The sequence below is a fragment of the Andrographis paniculata genome, unplaced genomic scaffold (genome assembly GCF_009805555.1).
Source record: "Andrographis paniculata isolate CXL003 unplaced genomic scaffold, ASM980555v1 Contig5END, whole genome shotgun sequence".
NCBI classification, from domain to species: Eukaryota; Viridiplantae; Streptophyta; class Magnoliopsida; order Lamiales; family Acanthaceae; genus Andrographis; species Andrographis paniculata.
The window spans coordinates 1,716,214-1,736,539 of NW_026137595.1; the positions used below are offsets into that span (position 1 = coordinate 1,716,214).

The window sequence follows — 20,326 nt, forward strand, 5'->3', positions numbered from 1 at the left end:
AGTGATTTTAAATTCAATCATTATTATGTTAATTCAGGTTATGAGTTTACGTACGTTTTATTTTGCATGCATGCAAGCAATGTGTTAATTGGTTGAATTTTGTTTGTACCATAAGCATCAAATGGGGTACGTTTAAATTTGAACAAACACATTTCATTTAATTAATTAATTAATTATTATTAGAGAAAAAATCATTTTTTGTCTCAATATAATCAAAATTCATCAATTTTGATCTCAATGTACAATTTATCAATTTTGGTCCCAATATAACAAAAACTCATCATTTTAGGTCTCTATATAACCAAAACTCATCATTTTTTATCCCAATATAATCAAACCTTATCTTTTTTGGTCCCACCGTTAACAAACCGACGGAAAATGCTGACGTGAACTTGCAAGATTGTGCAATTTCTTCAAATATAAATATAAGGTTTGATTTCTTTTCACGTCAGCATTTTCTATCGGTTTGTTGACGGTGGGACCAAAAAAGATAATTTGATTATATTGGAACTAAAATTGATAAAAAATTTATATTGGGACAAAAAATGATGAGTTTTGGTTATATTTAGACCAAAATTGATAAGATTTTTATATTGTCACCAAAATTGATAAATTTTGATAATATTGGGATTACAAATAATTTTTTTCCCTTATTATTATTATTATTATTATTATTATTATTTAATTGGGATTGTTATATATATTGGGCCAAGATTTTCATGGTGATCTTATAGGATGTATAGCTGATTTATTTATGGCAATGGGGTAGCCCTTAATAATGAAACTACAATCATTGTGGATCCGTGGAAATCCAATTCACACACATACCCATATGTGTGTGTGTGAGTGAGTTAATCTTTGTAAAGTTAAATTCATCTCTAAGTGTCGGTGATTTACGCAATGCGCATTTTTTTTTGTAATTTCATACTAAAACATAATCGACAGATCCAAGATACACTCCTACAAGTACAAGAAGTTTGGGTAACTATCGATTATGCTCGAAAGGCCACTATGAATCGAATTACAAGTCCAATTTTAATGTCTTGATTTTTAGTGACAATATATAAGGTGTATCCATATAATTATAATTTCAATTCTATTTAGAAAAAAAAATATACACATTTAATTTTATAACTAACACATTTTATTATTTTAATATTTTTAAGTATCTAATAAATAAAAAAAATTGTTTTTATACATCTTACTTGTCGAACTAGCAATTCTATAAATACTTCATCCGTCCCATAACAAAGTATCAATTTTTTCATTTTAGTCCGTTCCATAACAAAGTCAATTTTATTTTTTTAGTAACTGTACTATCTATTTAATATTACAAATACCCTTACAACTTACAATATATTACACAAATGTCATTACTTTTATATTGCACATACTAATAAGGTTATTTTAGTCATTTTTACTTTATTCTTACTATATTCTAATATAATACTAATATTTATAAAACTACGTGCAAAAAATAAATAAATATTTAATTATGGGACGGAGGGAGTATATTCTTAACAATTGTGTTAGCTAGTATTGAAAACCCTCTTCCTATATTATGTTTTGTACACAAGTGTGTTTGTTTGGGGCTTTGGATTTTGAGTTGGGATTTGAATAGTAAAATTTTTTAATTTGAATAGTTGTATGATGTAATATAAATAAGTGTTGATGTGATGTATTGAATATAAAATTGATTTTTAGTATAATATAAAAAATGAAAAATAAGTGTTTGATTTGATATTTTTGGGGAAAAAAATATGATGAATAGTAAAAATCTAACCCAATCCCCCAAACAAACACACTTAAAGTAATAATTATATATATAATTCAGTTGAAAGATACTGTTTACGCAACAAATTTGAAAACTTTATTGGCACTATTAATTCAATATTTAAAAAATCACAATCAATTTGATAGTAAAAAACTAAAATATGTATATATATAACCAAATTTATATATATATTGAATGTAATATTTTGAATAAAAAATAATTTTTTATATAATATTCGTTCGGTTCTAAAGGTTTCATTTATTTTTGGTATGTTAATATTTAAATATTAATTATTATATGAAAATATAGTGCAAATTAAAAAAAAAAAATAACAAAAATACTTTTATTAATGTTTTATAATACTATTATAAAAATATTTGTGTAAAAAATTATACAAATATAATAATATTTTTAATGTTAAGTATAATGATGCAAAATGTAAATAAGATCTTAGATCTGGACGGATGGAGTATTAAATATTAAATAAATAAATAGTATAGTCAAATAGTATGAAAATAAGTTTCAAAACATAAATAAACTGAGTGCAAATTTTTTGTCCTAGTTGGTGGAATTCAAGAGTGACGGAGACGTTGACGTTGACGGTGACGGTGACGGCTACAGTGACATTTGCGCCCAACCTAAATTTTAGTCAATTCGATTAATAGTGTGATGATATGCATAATATGCATGTTTGTTAACGTTACCAACTTTATTCATACAAATATAAATATAAATATAATTTTCAGCTAATTGAAATTAAAATAAATATTGGAATATATTGTCAATAACATCAACATGTGGTCTTGATCTTGATGGGCAGTGTACTGATTGAAAAATATGGTGCTAGCTAGGGCATGGACCATCCCTTAATTAGCTTCTCACATACATATTTCAATATTTGACCTTTAATTTAATTTAATTTAATTTGCATTCTATTCTTATCCATTCAGTCCACAATTAAATAATACTACTATTGAATAGAGAGAGATAGCAACTGGGTTTTATTTTGTCACACTAATAAAATTTAATTAGGGTTGTTTGGACCTATTTTAGTAAAAGAAATCAAATCAATCATTGTAATGCACACAAAACACAGGCTGTCACAATTTGGGGAAAAAGCGCTGTTTTATTTATTTATTTTTAGAATAGCGCTTTTTTGATATAAAGCTCCAAAACGAAGGGTGGCAAATCCGTGTATGCAAAGTCGTGTTTCCACCGCACAATAAAACGCCAAAAGCCAACTAAGTTCCCAACCACATAATATAAAAATGCTTAGAAAGTTTGGGAATGACGGCGGACGCGCCACCATTATTTATATTCTTATTTATTTATTTATTTTAGTTATTATCGTATAATTTTTTATTTTTATTTTTTTCCAACTAATAATAATATTTCAATTTTCTTTCTGCTGCTCCCCGCTACGAGACAAATGCGACTTTGCCTTCCGTTAGGAGTGAGCATTTTGATTATGGTTCGGATTTATCTAAATTTAAATGAATTCAAAAATTCAAAATTTTATATAAAAAAAAATTGATAAGAATCAAATTGAATAGTCCAAATTTCAATTTTTGAATTATGAAATTTGAATCAAATCAAAAAATTCAAAATTGAATAATATATTTGAAAATCCAAATTTCCGATTATTTTAAATCAAATAAATTCATTAATAAACAGGTTATTTTCAATAAAACCAAAACACAAACACAAGACAATATCACTATTTTTCCATTGCATTTCTAAAAAAATAATACTCCGTATGGGTTGTGTTTGGCACGAGATTTAAGGAATATTGATATTATATGGATAGTGGGTAAAAAGTACGGGTACAAAATTTTTTTGCCCTTGTAAGTGTATTAGTGTAAAAAATAATGAAAAAATAAGGGTAGTTTTATAACGATATGATTATTTATAGAAATGAGACTATTGTTTTGAGATGGACAAAAATGGTAAACAAGACTATTTTATTGGGACAAATGGAGCAATAAACAACAAAATATTTTACAAAAGTCAAAAATAAAAAACTTCAAATACTTATTAAAATGTCAAATATTTAATTTAAAATAAGATTTTTTATACTTTTGACATAATTTTTTATAATACATGCGAAAAATCAATCAATCCCTGCATGAATGTTGCCATTCTTTAACACTAAAAAATACTTTCAAACGAACATTAAATACCGAAAATCTCAAATAAGAATCCCGAAATATACAATAATACATATACACTCTCGTTATAATATATTAATATTTTAATATATTTTGGATTTGTTCGAATTACCACTATACTGGTTGAAATCGATTTGAAATTTCAAAATTTAGGCAATTCTCAATTTGTTCAAAATCGAAAATTCAAACTAAATTTTAAATTTCGATTTAATTTGAATTAGATATATATTCAAATTTCAAATATATTCTCCCCACAACGACTTTAACTTCCACAAATATAAATGATTCTTAGTATCATTTAACTTATTAATTTTTCAAAATTAAAAAAATAATAATAATTCAAAACCAGGTAATTAGGAAGTTAATTAATTAATTAACGATCTAAACACCATATAAGTGGAAAAATCATGGCATTATTCCTTGAACCGAATTAATTAAATGATTAATTATTAATTATTAATTAATTTAGTTGAAGAATCAAATTAAATGGTGCAGGTTGGTGAGGTGATTAACTGCCAAGTCCATTATTAATACCTTCCACATGCTAGTTAGGTTTAACCATCCATATATACACAACATTATTAAATTATAAATTAATAAATAAATAAATAATAATAATAATAGAAATAAATTAATTAATAAATAAATAGTTGACTAAATTTTCAAATAACGGTCCGAATGAAAAATAGCATGTATGAGTGAAAACGGCTAATCCATGTGGTCTCATGTGTTTCCACATGAGTCTCGCAGGTAATTTTATTTTTATTTTTATTTTTATTTTAAATATTATGCATGGTCAAATTTATTTGAGTGCGTGCTTCATTCAGACAAGTTCAACGTAGCCATAGTCATGTTCACAAAATTAATTAATTATTTAATTAATTAACTATTGTGAAGTTAGTTATTAATATATATATATAATTAATTAATTATTTATGTAAGTTAAGTCAATTAGGATGAACATGAAGATGGTGGATTGGATCGATGGGTGCACGTGCCACGTCGTAAAACACTCTAAGATTCATTCATAATTAAATTTATTGAATTTTAGATACATAGTTAATTTTGTTGCGTCGAAATTTTAATTTTTAGCATAGTGATATATATATATATTTAAATATTTGGGAATTTATTGTTGTTATTATTATTATTTAAAGACGATTAATGTATGTAATTATTGGGAAAGGGGTGCATGGATATTCTAGGCGTCGTGGATGGGCGTAATTGGAATATTATATATATATATATATATATGCATGCATGCACGCATAATCTACGGCCATACGTATTTCCAATATTTGTGTGTGTTTGTTTGGGGGATTGGATTGGATTTACACTATTCATCTAATTTTTTTTTTTTCAAAAAATATCAAATTAAATATCTATTTTTTATTTTTTATATTATAGTCAAAATCAATTTTACATTCAAAACATCACATCAACACTTATTTATATCACATCATACAACTATTCAAATTCAAAATTTTTACTATTCAAATCCCAACTCAAAATCCAAACCCCCAAACAAACACACCCGTAATGGTAGGTAGAGCTGTTAACGATCCGAGCCGAGCCGAGCCAAATTTTAAGTGTTCGTTAACGTTCGTGAACAAGGCTCGTGTTCGTTCGTTAAACTTTCGAGCTCGTTTGTAATATTCGAGCTCGACTCGTTAAGAATTTTTGTTATTTGAACTTGTGTTCGTGTTCGGCTCGTTTAGGCTCGATTAAGTTCATTCGAGCTCGTTTGTCTTATTTTTTTAAATTTATATATAAATTATAAAGAAAATTTAAAATTATTTTATCTATATATTTTTAATTAATATTTTATTTATTTATAAATTATAATTTTATATGTATATATAATATTTATAATAAATATATTATTTAAACGAACATTTGCGAACAAAGTTTGGGCTCGTTCATTAACCAAACGACCCTGTTTATGTTGTTCGACTTGGCTCGTTAACATTCGTAAACGAGTTTTAACCGAGTTGAATCAAGCCGAACCGAGCCGAATTCACGAACGACTCGGTTCGTTTAACAGCTCTACTGATAGGTTAAGTTTAAAAATAAAATAAATAAATATTTGATGTGATATTTTATAAAAATATATATATTTATATGATATTTTTTAGAAAATGGAATAATATCAAATTTTCAAAAATATATTTCAATATATCAATTCAAAAACACAAAGTGGATCATATTGAAAAATTATTCCATTTATATTTAAATTTATTTATTTTATTTGTGATCATCAAGTATTATACCACACCAATTCGACCATGGGACAATTATATTTTATATTCTATTCATTCCGTCTGCTATAATTATGATTTTCTTTTTTTTTTTTTGTTATCAATTAATACTATGCATAATTTATTTATATTAAACAATTTTATTATTCATATTTTAAAAAATAATAATAAATTTATCACTATTTTTTATTTAAAAAATATTTTTTTATAGTACTTTGATTTTTATTTTTTTATCTACTCTATTTTTATATTAAAATGTCAATATTTTAAATATATGTACCAAGAAAAATGACATAATTAGCTCCGACAGAAAAAATATATAATATATTAATTGTTAGTTACCTAAGAACAATTAATATTACTATTTCAATTTTAAAATATATATCAAACATTTAATGTTATAAGATTAAGACCTAATCATAGGCTATTAATTTTTAAATATATATTTTTAGACTACAAATGCCATTACATAGACATTGTGTATTTTTTGTATTTTATTTTATTTTATTTTAGAATTTTGAGTTAAAAATAATTATGATATATAGTATTTTTTTTTTTTTTTTTAAAAAAATGAAATAAAAATAGTAAAATCTTTAAAAAAAACCACACACACAGATATACCTACAAAAGAACACATCATTGACTCAAGTCACTTTCATAATATTCACTATTTTATTTAAATATTTTTTAAGATATATATAGATATTACAATTTGAATTTTTTATTTATTTTTTATTTTTTTATTTTTTAAAAAGGCTTAATCGGTTAGCAACCCACTTGCAATAGAAGATGCATACTCCAACTTTGGAACCCACAAAATTTTAGAATATTTTATTTATATTTCAATTAATTAATTTAAATATCATATATATTAAGATGAATAATGTAGTACGAACTTTATAAATTAAAAACAATGGGTTCGATCGGGCGGCACCTAGATTAAAGATCACAATTAAAATATTAATATAATTAAATTAAATTAAATTGTGATAAATAAATAAATGTTATTGTGTGCCACATGCAAGAACCAGGGCACTGCCAGGTGCAATGCTTCTTACTGACATTCAATTGTAAGTTGGAGTATTAATTGAAAATTATATTTTACTTTTAAATAATATAATATATATATATATATATATATTTAATTTACAATTGGTAAAAAAATATATATTATTTGCATAATTAAATATACAAATATATTTATTTAAAAAAATAAAATAAAATATATTATCTGTGTTCAAAATTTACTAGCTCATAGGGAATTGGATGCTGTAATAAAATAAAATAAATAAAATAATAAAATTACATTTTTCTTTAATGGGATCACCCACATTGTGTTATAATTGTAATTCAATTACTTAATTAATTATTTATCTGTGCCTCTATTATTGATGAACTTATGCAAAATAATAAATACAAAAATAAAATTCATTAGGCCACGTTGCAAGCTCAATATAAATATATATATATATATATATAATTAAATGTGGAATAATTTGTGTAAATATGTGTATGCAATCCATGTGGGTCATCATCGATCGAATTAAACAAGAATAAAAAATATATATATTTATTAATTAAATAAATTTCAAGAATATTTGAACTGAACCTTTTGTGGTCTTATGCATTATTGGTGAATAAAATCTTGATGGGAATTGAATATTAGGGTTTTATTTCCTTAAATAAATAAATAATAAAAACAGATAGACTTAGAGGAATTAATTTTATTTTTAAAAATGTGATTTAGAAAGATTTTTCATGAGTCATTCTAGATAGAGAAAGAGAACTTTTAAATACTCAGAATCTAGCAAAATGACTATTCATAATTTTGGTTGGATTTGCAAAGATTTAATCTTCTTTATTTATTATTTATATTAATTAAATTTATCATTATAATATTTATTCACTTATTGCTCATAATTTAAAGAATATATGTAATTATTTCTTTCACAAAAACGCTCTTCAATTCAATGCATGCTACTATACTTAGACAATTATAATATATATAGAGAAAAAATTATTTTTGGTTTCGATATAACCAAAATTTATCAATTTTGGTCACAATATAAAAATTTTATCAATTTGGTCTCAATATAACAAAAACTCATCATTTTTGGTCATAATATAATCAAAACTTATCATTTTTTGTCCCAATATAACAAAAACTCACCATTTTTGGTCCTAATATAACCAAAACTCATTATTTTTGGTCCTAATATAATTTTTTTTTTTTTATCAATTTTAGTCCCAATATAACCAAAACTCATCATTTTTTGTCCCAATATAATCAAACATTATCTTTTTTAGTCTCATCGTCAACAAACTGACGGAAAATATTGTCGTGGATTTGCAAGATTGTGCAACTTATTCGAATATAAATATAAGGTTTGATTTATTTTCACGTCAATATTTTCCATCGGTTTGTTGACGGTAAGACTAAAAAAGATAAGGTTTGATTATATTTGGACAAAAAATGATGAGTTTTAGTTATATTGGGATTAAAATTGATAAAAATTTTATATTTGGACAAAAAATGATGAGTTTTAGTTATATTGAGACAAAAAATGATTGAGTTTTGGTTATATTGAGACCAAAATTAATAAATTTTTTATATTATGACCAAAATTGATGAATTTTAGTTATATTGAAACTAAAAATAATTTTTTCCCATATATATATATATTTACAATACAAAATATTCAACCCATAAAATATAGACAATATATATTTTCAATTGTTATTATATGTTAACAATCATATCTTATAAGTATGTTGTGTGAATATATTTTTTATATTATGATCATGTGTTGTTTATATAGTAACAAAAATTTTGTGTTGTTGATTTATATATATTTCATATGTTTGTCTTTTTATATTTTATATATTGATAGGTTTAGGGCGTGTTTGGCAATTAGTTGATACTGTTAGCTATTAGCTGATTCAATTAGCTGATAGTTGTTAGCTGATTCAATTAGCTGGTTTGACTAGCTGATTCGATTAGCTATTTGTATTAATATGTTTGGTAAAACAACTGTTTGATATTAGTTGTTTATACGTAAAATGACAATTGAGGACATTTCTATTTTATTCTTGTTTCTAATATATTTAATTATGTTTTTTTGAGTTTAGAATGTTTAAAAATTTTTGTTATTAGTTATTGAAAATTGTAAAAGTGTTATAAAAGTATTTATTTTTATTACAGTTATATTTAAAAAATAATATATTTTTATTAAAATATATAAATAGTTTTTTTTATTGACAATGATGTAAAATATAAAATAATAATTTTTTTATGTATATATTTATTATGTTAGTTATCGATTAGTTCATTATATTTATAATTTTCAATAAATTTAATTTATTTAATTTATTTTTAGTATAAAATTTATATAATGTAATTTTAATAAAAAAATAAATTATTAATATTGATATTTTTTATTTATGTTGATTTTAATAAATTTATATATTTTACAATTTTAAATAATTTTTATATAAAAATTAATTATTTTAAATTTATAAAAGTAAAACTATAATATAATAAAATATTCTAATATAATTAATAAATAATCAAAATATATTTATTTGTGTAAAATGTATAATAAATTTTAAGGGCATATAAGGAATAAAAATGTTTTTACATAAAAAGCTATTTCAAAACGCTGGGTAAGTTAGCTTTTCAGAAATTAGCTTTTGGGTCCAAAAAGCTATTCCAAAAAGCTAATTTACCAAACACCTAAATTAGCTTTTTGACTGGTCAAACACTTAAAAACTGTTCAATAAGCTAAAAGCTCTTCAAAAAGCTATTTGCCAAACACCCCCTTAATACAGTAATTGTTGCCATTTAAAAAGAGTCAATTCATTTTGTGTTTTAGGTTATGTATAAAAAAATTGTATTGATAATATAATAAATAATATTTTTGTGTTGAATAGTTGATTTTTTATAAGTGAATAAATTATATATTTTATATATATATTATATTAATATATGTACATATTAATTCTTTTAATAATTGTTATGAATATACTACCTAAAAATATTAAGTGAACAGACCCAAAAAAACACAACAATTAATTGAATTAAATTTAAAATATGAATTAATGAATATATACACATGTTAGAGAAAAAAACATATGAATGACGAGTAAATTGCAAAAAATATCTCACACTTATATCCTATTATCACTTTTGTTCTGTATTTATCTCCCTGGCAAAATATATCCCACATGTTTACAAAAGTCGTTATTTATGTTTATTTTCACACCACGCGCCTTTACGCGCAATCACGCGCGGCCAAAGTACCCGTACAATTTATTTAGTTATTATTATTATTATTAAATGTAAAGGTAAGTTCTTGCGATATCAGGGAGGCCCCTCTTACAATCATAAACGCAACCTAACTCCATTATTTAATATGCTTAATTACTTGCATATCCTTCAATAATTATATTAATTAATTTATTTATTTTATCATATCATCAGCACTATAAATAATTGCAATGATATTAAGTTTTCATTTTGGTACATTCCCTCCGATTGGTGGGGTACGTATACATACACATTCCACGTCACCAGGTTGTCATGACGTGGCAAAGTATGATCGGAAAGTTGGCAATGCTAAGAATTGGAATGAGATTGTGCAAATATTCCGATGGTGTATATATATATATATATATATGTATGTGTTTGGATTGTGTTTTATGGTTTCAAATACTCCTTCCGTCTGATATATGCGATATTAGACAAATCTTTTGCTATATTTTAGACGGTTTTTGGATGCGAATTTTGTATATATATATGTATGCTCCTAATGATGCGTTTTTGAACTTTCTACTAGGCGTTGATGAGTTGACAAATTTTGGGCATATTGGAGAGAAAAACAGAACGCAGGAAATCCTTAAGCGTGATCACGAAGCAGAAAAAAAATAATAATTGCAAAAAGGTCCTCCGGAGTTAATTAGCAATTTTAGAATTGTTTGGTTTAAAGTGCAAAGGGGATCTTGGGATGGACTTGAAGACACACGATTTTTTCAATTGAAGGGGAGAAGAGAAGGGGACTACTACGTTCTCTACCACGATCTCACCTACAACCTATTTTCTGAGAGAGAAGAGAAGCGAAGGAAGATACTACGTACGGGAACTTTGGAGAGCAACGCATAAGAACTTCCGGGCCCCTTTTTCTTCATTTCTAGAATTCGTTTGTTGTCGATTTTTAAACTTGAAGGCATGATGAACTCTTTGATTTATTTTATATTTTTAATTGCTATGGATTGCGAGTAGTTTCATTTCTAGTGTAGGTATGAATTGATTTTCGGGATTGAAATTGTGAGACTTGGTTTCGATTAAAATTGGTGTTCATCGATGTTGGGTATTTTTAATTCTTCTAATTGATGGGTTTAGAAATCTTGAATTGATTATTGCGCACGTATCAATTTAGGATTTCATAGCTATATTGGGGATTGACATACGTAATTGTGTAATTTTTCAATTGGCGTAGCAACCTAGAAAAGAACACTCCAGGGAAAGAATTAAGATCAATTTTAGACAAATCCTCGTAGGAGCTTGTTAAATTGAATTGGGTTTTTCTAGTTTTTACTGCTGTCGAGTTAGAAAACTACGGTTGTACCTAGGATTCTTTCCCGATTAGAGAAATAGCTAACGGTCGTACCTTAGCTATCGAAAAAGTAAGGAAAGGTTGGTTGTGAACGCGTGTAGATCAACTTTAACCAATTTATTCAACTAGTCGATGAATTTGACTTTTAGTCGATGATCAAATTTCATATCCCGAATGAAAAATTCATGTCTATGCTAGAGTCTAATCATCTTTGGTAATCTGTCGTGCATTTTATTTTATTTTATTTAGTTGAGCGAATTTATTTTCTCTTATTTTAGCGTGATAAATTCAACCCCCCCTATTATATATATAGTATAATTTTAGATAACCGAATATTCAATATTATTATTATTCCCTGCGGAGACGACCCTAATCACCGAACTATTGCATTTTGCAAGTTTTTTTTGTGATGTAGGAACTGATACTTTATTTTGCAACTTTGACGAGGCTAGCACTGTTTCATTGGAAGGGTGACATTTGCTTTTTGTACATAGATTTTTTAATATTAGTACTCTCTCCGTCCCATAACAAAGTATCTATTTTTTCATTTTTGTCCGTGCCATAACAAAATATCAATTTTTTTTTTTTTAGTAATTGTACTATCTACCTAACATTACAAATACCCTTACAACTTACAATATATTACATAAATATCATTACCTTTATATTACACATACTAATAAGGTTATTTTAGTCATTTCTACTTATTCTTACTACATCTAAATATAATACTAATAGTTCTAAAACTACGTAGATATTTAGTTATGAGACGGATGGAGTATTATATTGGATTGTAGTGAAAAAGACAAAAATACCCCTATTAGCATGGTCTAATATAAAAATAATGACATTTGTGTAATATATTATAAGTTGAAAGAGTATTTATTATGTTAGGTAGGTAGTACAGTTACTAAATTAGAAAATAGTAACCTAGTTTTGTAACGGACAAAAATAGAAAATAGTAATCTTTCAATGGGACGAGGGGAATATTAAATTTAATTTAGAATTATATTCGAATGTGATGTTTTATTGTAATAAGAATTAGCATATATATATATATTGAAAAAAAAAAATCAATTGCAATGGAGTACTTCCATCGTAATTAAAAATACTATTTTTACTATTTATGTTGATCTTATTTAAAAGTATTCGTTTTCTATATCAATAAAAGTAATAATACATTAACACTAAAATACTTATTAAATTACAAATATATTATACATAAAGTACAACGATAAAAATATTAAAATAATCATATCTATTTTTACTAACTAATAAAATATTATTAATTTTAAATTTATTACAAAACTCCAAATGATCCATTTGAATTGAAACATACAAAGTATAAAACATTGACATTTTAATAAAAGTTGAACCACATTATTAATATATCGAATTTTTATATTTTAACTTATTGAAGAAAAAAATCTAACCATGCAATCATCACCGTTTTTTATAAAATAAATCTTTATTGTAAAATATTATACAATAAATTACTATTTAAATAAAAATATACAAGTACAAATAAAAAAATATTTCATAACCCTATAATTTAACAACTTTTTTTTTTTTTTCCTTTTCTCTGTTTTAAAATAACGACATATTTTCACACTTTCGAAAATGCACTTGTTTGATAGCTCATAGCAGCTAGCTACTACAGCCGCCCACGCTAAGTATTTAAAAATTATATATAAGTTGGCTGTGGAGCACATACACTCAAAAGGAGTGCAAATTAAAATAAAATAAAATAAATTAAATTAAATTAAGTTGAATAAAATAAATTAAAACAAGTTCATACGTACGCACATACTCATCATTTTAATTAATAAGAAACTCCTTCGTAGATATTAATTTTTTTTCTAAAAAAAAATTATAATAATTTTTTTATAAGATATTTTTTAAAGAAGAGTTAAATGTGATTTATTATTATTATTTTTTTTAATGGAGAACAAGTTAATATATTTTAAGAATATTATGAGATAAAAAATAAAAATACTATACAAGAAAACCCTAATTTCTTAAGAAAATTAAAAATTATGTTCTCTTTGTACTCCTTTTTTTTAAAAAAATAAAATAATAATAATAATAATAATAATAAAAATTATGCACCTACATTAGTATACTATTAAAAAAAAAAATTAAAATTTGAATGATAATTAATGCTAAGATTTTGTTCTAAATTTATCATCATCGTAATAATATAATTCTTAGATGATATAAATAATTGTATCAGAGTCGAAAAGTTTCGTGTTCGAGTCCCACCATTTTCATTCGTCGTCATCTATGTGCAAGATTCGTATAGTGGCGTAGATGTCTTTTGCACATGAGGTGATGTGTTGGTTGACTCATGTAAAATATAAATAAATAAATAATGTATTATTTCTACTAATTTAAACTTTTATATAAAACGGTCATTTACGTTATCTAATAATAATAATAATAATAATAATAATATCAACAACAACAAAAGGTTCTAATTAAGTTTTGTGCAATGTATGCATATTTGGCATTCAACAAGCTAGGACAAAGGTATGACATGTAAAATAATAATAATAATAATAATAATAATAATAATAATAATAATAATAATAATAATAATAATAATATACAATTATACAAACGATGGTTCCTGGGGCTTGTCATAAAAGTAAAAATTAAATTAATGTAATAGTTATATATAGTTGGAATCCTTTTAAGTTATTTGATTTTAATTAATTTAAAAATTGGATGCAAACTCACATATAACTTTTTCCATAAAAAGAAGAGACTGTATCAAAACCAATGTCTTATCACATGCAACTTATATATATCGATTTGATGAACAATTTCCAAGTAGGAGGTGCACTGGATCGCCACTTTTATCCATCCCCACATTATTTTATTTTATTTATTTAATTTCCTAATTAAAGTTACATACCTATGAAATTAGAAGAGTAACCTATATTAATTAATCTTATATATATATGAAATTTTTATGCATTAATTAATTAATTAGAAGATTAACCTAAATAAATACCTCACATTAGTGATTAGCCTATAAAACCTAACAAAGTACACCTAATTATAAATCAAAACATCATTACAGCATGCATCTCATTTCGAGAAAAATAATAATCCTTTTGCTTTCTTGTGACGACGACACGTGTCCTGATTAATAATCTATTTTTATTTTTTTTAATATATTAGCAAAAGTCATTAAAGTTATTAATTACCATTCTTACCCTTCTATCGCGCTTCGTTGATATATGAGTTGAGCAGTGACGTGGCCCGTGACGGGATCAAATTTTTTATTATAATAATAATAATAATAATCATATTGTAAAAAAATAAGAAAATAAAATTTAGTGAGAATGTAATGAATGTTAATTTTGTTATCATAAAATATCGTAATAAGTGAAGCTTTCATGCAAAAGGTGGCCATGAAGTGGGACCCACACAAAAATGTGAAGAATGGGTTGGGCGGAATGGGCTTTGTGGGCCGAAACAAGGTTAGCAGTCGCAATCCAAATGTGGGTGGGCCCAATAACCACTCCTTCTATCACCTGCATTCCACGTGCTCCTCCACGTCATCCTTCCACACTGCCACGTCAGCCTAAAAAAAAACTTCAATTTCTAATTCTTTCCATTAATTTCAGTAAAAAATCAAATTAATAAAATTAATTGTAGGCTCATGATTTGGAAGTGGGGCCCACCCCCCAAAGTCAGTCACAACTCACATGCCCCCTTTCCTTCATCACTCTGCTCCTATTTAAGCCCCCTTTCCCTCTCCCCCTTTCCTCATTCCCAATCCAAAAATCCAATCTGTCAATCTTAATTTCTCCAAACACAAAAAATTCAAATTGATTTTCCGGTCAATCTCGAACCTGTTCAAACAACTAGAAAAAAAAAATGCTTACTTTCTCCGATTCCGACATGTTTTCCCGGCGGTGCGTGTGGGTAAACGGTCCGGTCATCGTCGGCGCCGGCCCGTCCGGCCTCGCCGTCGCCGCCGGCCTGAAGGACCGCGGCGTCCCGTTCGTAATCCTCGAAAAGTCCGACTGCATCGCGTCGCTGTGGCAGAAACGGACCTACGATCGCCTGAAACTTCACCTGCCCAAGCAATTCTGTCAGCTGCCCGACTTCCCGTTCCCCGCCGGTTACCCGGAATATCCTTCTAAGCGGCAATTCGTCGAGTACCTTGAGTCCTACGCAGCGGCTTTTGATATCCGGCCCCGGTTCAACGAGCGGGTCGACTCGGCCAAATTCGACCCGGTCTGCCGCCTCTGGCGAGTCCGGACCGTTTCCGCCGCCGGCGAGATCGAGTACATTTGTCAGTGGCTGGTGGTGGCCACCGGCGAGAATGCGGAGAAAGTCATGCCGGAGATCGCCGGCCTGAGCGAATTCGGCGGCGAGGTGATCCACGCCTGCGATTATAAATCCGGCGAGAGTTACAAGGGGAAGAAGGTCCTGGTCGTCGGCTGTGGAAATTCCGGCATGGAAGTTTCTCTCGATCTCTGTAACCACGACGCCAAGCCCGCCATGGTCGTCCGCAGCTCAGTAAGTATTTAAAAAAAATTAAAAATAAAAAATAAAAAATTAACCTTTCTTCTTCAACCTCCAAATTCCGCAATTGAAGGTCACTAACGGAGCTTTTTCAAAAACTAAAATTTGCAGGTCCACGTTCTTCCGAGGGAGGTTTTGGGGAAATCGACGTTCGAGCTAGCAATGTTGATGCTAAAATGGCTGCCATTGTGGCTGGTAGACAAGATCCTGCTATTTCTGGCATGGATGATCCTCGGAAACATCGAGAAATACGGTCTGAAAAGGCCACCCACAGGGCCATTAGAGCTGAAGAACACTCAAGGAAAGACTCCTGTTCTAGACATCGGATCACTCGACAAGATCCGGTCCAAAGAAATCCAAGTAGTCCCAGGAATCAAAAGATTCTCTCCCGGCGCCGTCGAGCTCGTCACCGGCGAACACCTCGAAATCGACGCCGTCGTTTTCGCCACCGGATACTGCAGCAACGTGCCTTACTGGCTACAGGTGGGAAAAACAATAAATAAATAAATAAAGACTCCATTTTTATTATTACAAAAACCTCAAAATCATTACACACATTGAAAATGTTCTAAATTTTTTAAAATCAATTTCTTCTACAGGACACAGAATTCTTCTGCAAGAATGGATTCCCAAAATCTTCATTCCCAAATGGATGGAAAGGAAATGGTGGACTGTATGCTGTTGGGTTCACAAGGAGAGGGCTCTCTGGTGCATCTTCTGACGCCATTAAAATTTCTCAAGACATTGCCAAAGTATGGAAGGATGACCTAAAGCAAAAGAAGCAGAAAGTTCCTACACACAGAAGATGCATTTCAACCTTCTGAACATCATCAAGAATCCCTGTAAAAAAAAAAAAAAGAAGAAAAAGTAGCATATAGACCAGCCCAGATCAGATTAGCCCTCTCCAGACAAAGCCCAAGTTTTGAAACCCTTTTTGGGCATTTTACATGTATACTTAATTAGGATGATGAGGCTCTGTTCTTTTCTTTTCTTTTGTTTTTTTGGTAAAATTGTAAACTTAAATGTAATAAAATAAATGACATTTCTTTCTATGATATGATCAAGTCAGCAACGCAGGAGGAATGTCTCAGCAGAAGGGTTGTTTGCAGACATCAACAAAGTTCCATTACACACATATCCTTCCACAAAAGAATACTTAGGATGCAAATTACTCCTAGTTAGAACATGAAAAATGGTCGTTTCAATCAATTAGCTGAGTTAATTGAGATCATACATTCACATATCATTTTGGGAACTTTCATTCGAGGATAAATAATCAATGATTATATTTTTTTAATAATTCGAATTTTTAGATGAGACTATAATTTTTCATCCGACAGATCATCTCTTACAAATGTGTATATAAATATATCTCTTGTACTGTCCGGCTTTAGGTCCGGACGACCGCATCAGCTCAAGCCAATGTAAATGGAGATTCATTATATATTTATATTATACTTATAATATATATATATATAATTCATTTGATATACTATGTTTCAACTGAAAATATCTGTTTATTATTTTCGTCTGTATACTTAAAAATATTTATTTTATTAATAAAAAAATTATACATTAATATTAAAAGTACCACTAATCAATAAAATAATATTTAATCTAATATAAATCACTAAAAGGACAAAAGTATATAAAATATTATGAAATGACTGTGTAGTGTAAACTTATAATTGTGAGGTCATAGTTCGAACTCCTAATGTTTGAGAAAAAATTATTTTATATAATTATTTATATTTTATTAAAATACATATTATACATATATTTAGAGTCATTTTATTTTTATTTCACTCCAAATCCTTTGAAATCAGTCTGCTATTGTACCGATATGTGATTTATTATATGTACGGTCAACTCATACTCATATAATGTATTTGTATTATATTAATATAAATTTTAGACCATCAATTTATATTTCACTCACATACTGTCCAAAGTATATCTATGATTAATTCCCACAGTACTACTAGTTATTACTACTACATTATTTTCTCCAAATACAATACAGATGGGACTTTTCAAAGGAAATAAAGAAAGAAGGCTAATAGAAAGCCAATGGTCCAGCAATTTATCACCAACTTGGCACATGAACACCAGTAGTTGGTTTTGTAATAAAAACCAATAATATATAGTCTCCATCATTTAATTTTCTCGAATTATTAATCAATTTTTTTTGTTTTTTCGGCGCGCGTCGCAGTTCTTAATGTCGACCTGCATCATCATCGCTAGATATATGATCATGCTCTTGCTCTTCGAATTCTGCTAATTTGATTAAAAAAAATATATATATATATATATATATCAAACTCTGTTTATACAAATACTTTTTAAAATTTTTATGACTTTGGATCGCTTCGAAAAGTTTTTTTTGTTGTCGAAAGTTGGCTTGAATTGATCAGACAAGGGGAAAGATGTGTATTTATGAAGGTTGTGGTTACATGTTAGGTTTGGATCAGACAAGGGCTCGAGTTTATTACATTATGAATCGATCAAATGCATGTACGTACGTCGCCGCATTCTGTAGATGACAACACTCGACTATAACATCCTCGACCGTTGCTTTCGATGAAATAGTTGTGTAATTAATCAAACACAAAATCAAAACCAAAACGTACTCGAATTGTGAGTGATGTATGTGTTTAAGATAAGTGGTCCATGTAAAGGCTTATAAAAGTTTGAAGTATATTAAAATAAAAAGTGATGATTAGTTCTAATTAGTCCTATCGATTCATTGTTGATTGTTGTTTGACTCTTGAAAAGCGCGTTTGGACAAGAGGGTTGTCGAGAAACATATATTTATTCTCAGGATAAGTATTTTTTTTTTTAATTTTTTTTTTTCAGTCTTACATATAACGTATTTTTATTTTTTTGATCATTTAAATGAAAATTTATATAGAATAGAGTTGCATTTATTCTTCAATAATTTGTACGAAAATATTGTCACGAGTGTTGACATGATACCATTGTGTCACAATATTTTGATATTAAAAAATATTTTTAGCGATAAATATAAAATTATTTACGATTACTCGTGATCAACATGTAAAAATCTACTCTTTAGAGCATAGATTGAATTAAATCAACAATGTGGATTGTTGTTACCTGTACAATTAGTTCATAAAAAAACATGTGTGATTGTGTTAACAGACACCTTGCCAAAATTAATTATGACATATGCTATGTGAACTATTACTGTATATTGTTAGTTCATATACATTAGCATTTGTGTTCTATTAAAACATATCTCGTAGTGTTAGTTACACCTCATATACATATTGTCAATTTATTTTCACGCGCACTAATTAGCACCCTTATCGACCAAAATAATAAGAATGCGACTGAAAAAAATAAAATAAAACATTTATCCGATGTTTATTTGTCTCAAAGTTAATCGAAAAACAGGGCACATGGCAGTCCATCCCGGGATGGAAGAAACGGACAATGATCGAACGATGAAGATGAATATGGCCCATAGGAAGCCTTATAATCCTACAACACTCTTGTAATTAAATGTATGTGTCGAACAACACTTGATATACAATGTTGGAGGCTAATTTGGCTCATGTATATTAATATTATTGACATTTATTTTACTCTCATATATATATATGTATATATATATCTTGAGACATCTCCAGTTTATTATTTATGTCTGTACATTACCACATGGGGAATGGACAGACTACTGCAGTCTGCAGTTATCTATTTCTTCTCGTGGCTGAGAATCAGCGGTGACTTTAAAAACACGATTCATAACTTGTAACTTCCATGGATTTGGCTGCACTAACTAACTTAACTAACTGACTGTATGATAATTAATTGGGAAGGATAACCTTAATCAAACTATGGTTTTGGATTGCAAGAAATGGACAAGCTATGCATGTGTGGTGGACATGTCGTTTGTTTTGGAAGTAGTAGTTAGAGCTGGTAAACGAACCGAGCCGAGAACGACTCGGT

General features: G+C 27.6%; 1 protein-coding gene across 1 annotated transcript; it reads left to right on the forward strand.

Moving 5' to 3' along the window:
• Positions 1-15,607: 15,607 nt before the first annotated feature.
• Positions 15,608-17,221, forward strand: LOC127258687 (probable indole-3-pyruvate monooxygenase YUCCA8). The gene is made up of 3 exons (XM_051285632.1): positions 15,608-16,348; positions 16,466-16,837; positions 16,954-17,221. Exons 1-3 carry the CDS (start codon positions 15,701-15,703, stop codon positions 17,176-17,178), a joined length of 1,245 nt encoding a protein of 414 aa, XP_051141589.1. The 5' UTR covers positions 15,608-15,700; the 3' UTR covers positions 17,179-17,221.
• Positions 17,222-20,326: the final 3,105 nt, after the last annotated feature.

Excerpts from the sequence above, each read along its gene's own strand:
- LOC127258687 (XM_051285632.1), top strand. The coding sequence starts at position 15,701 with ATGCTTACTTTCTCCGATTCCGACATGTTTTCCCGGCGGTGCGTGTGG. Across the intron at positions 16,349-16,465 it reads CCATGGTCGTCCGCAGCTCA|GTCCACGTTCTTCCGAGGGA; the intron begins GTAAGTATTTAA and ends TAAAATTTGCAG. Across the intron at positions 16,838-16,953 it reads ACGTGCCTTACTGGCTACAG|GACACAGAATTCTTCTGCAA; the intron begins GTGGGAAAAACA and ends TTTCTTCTACAG.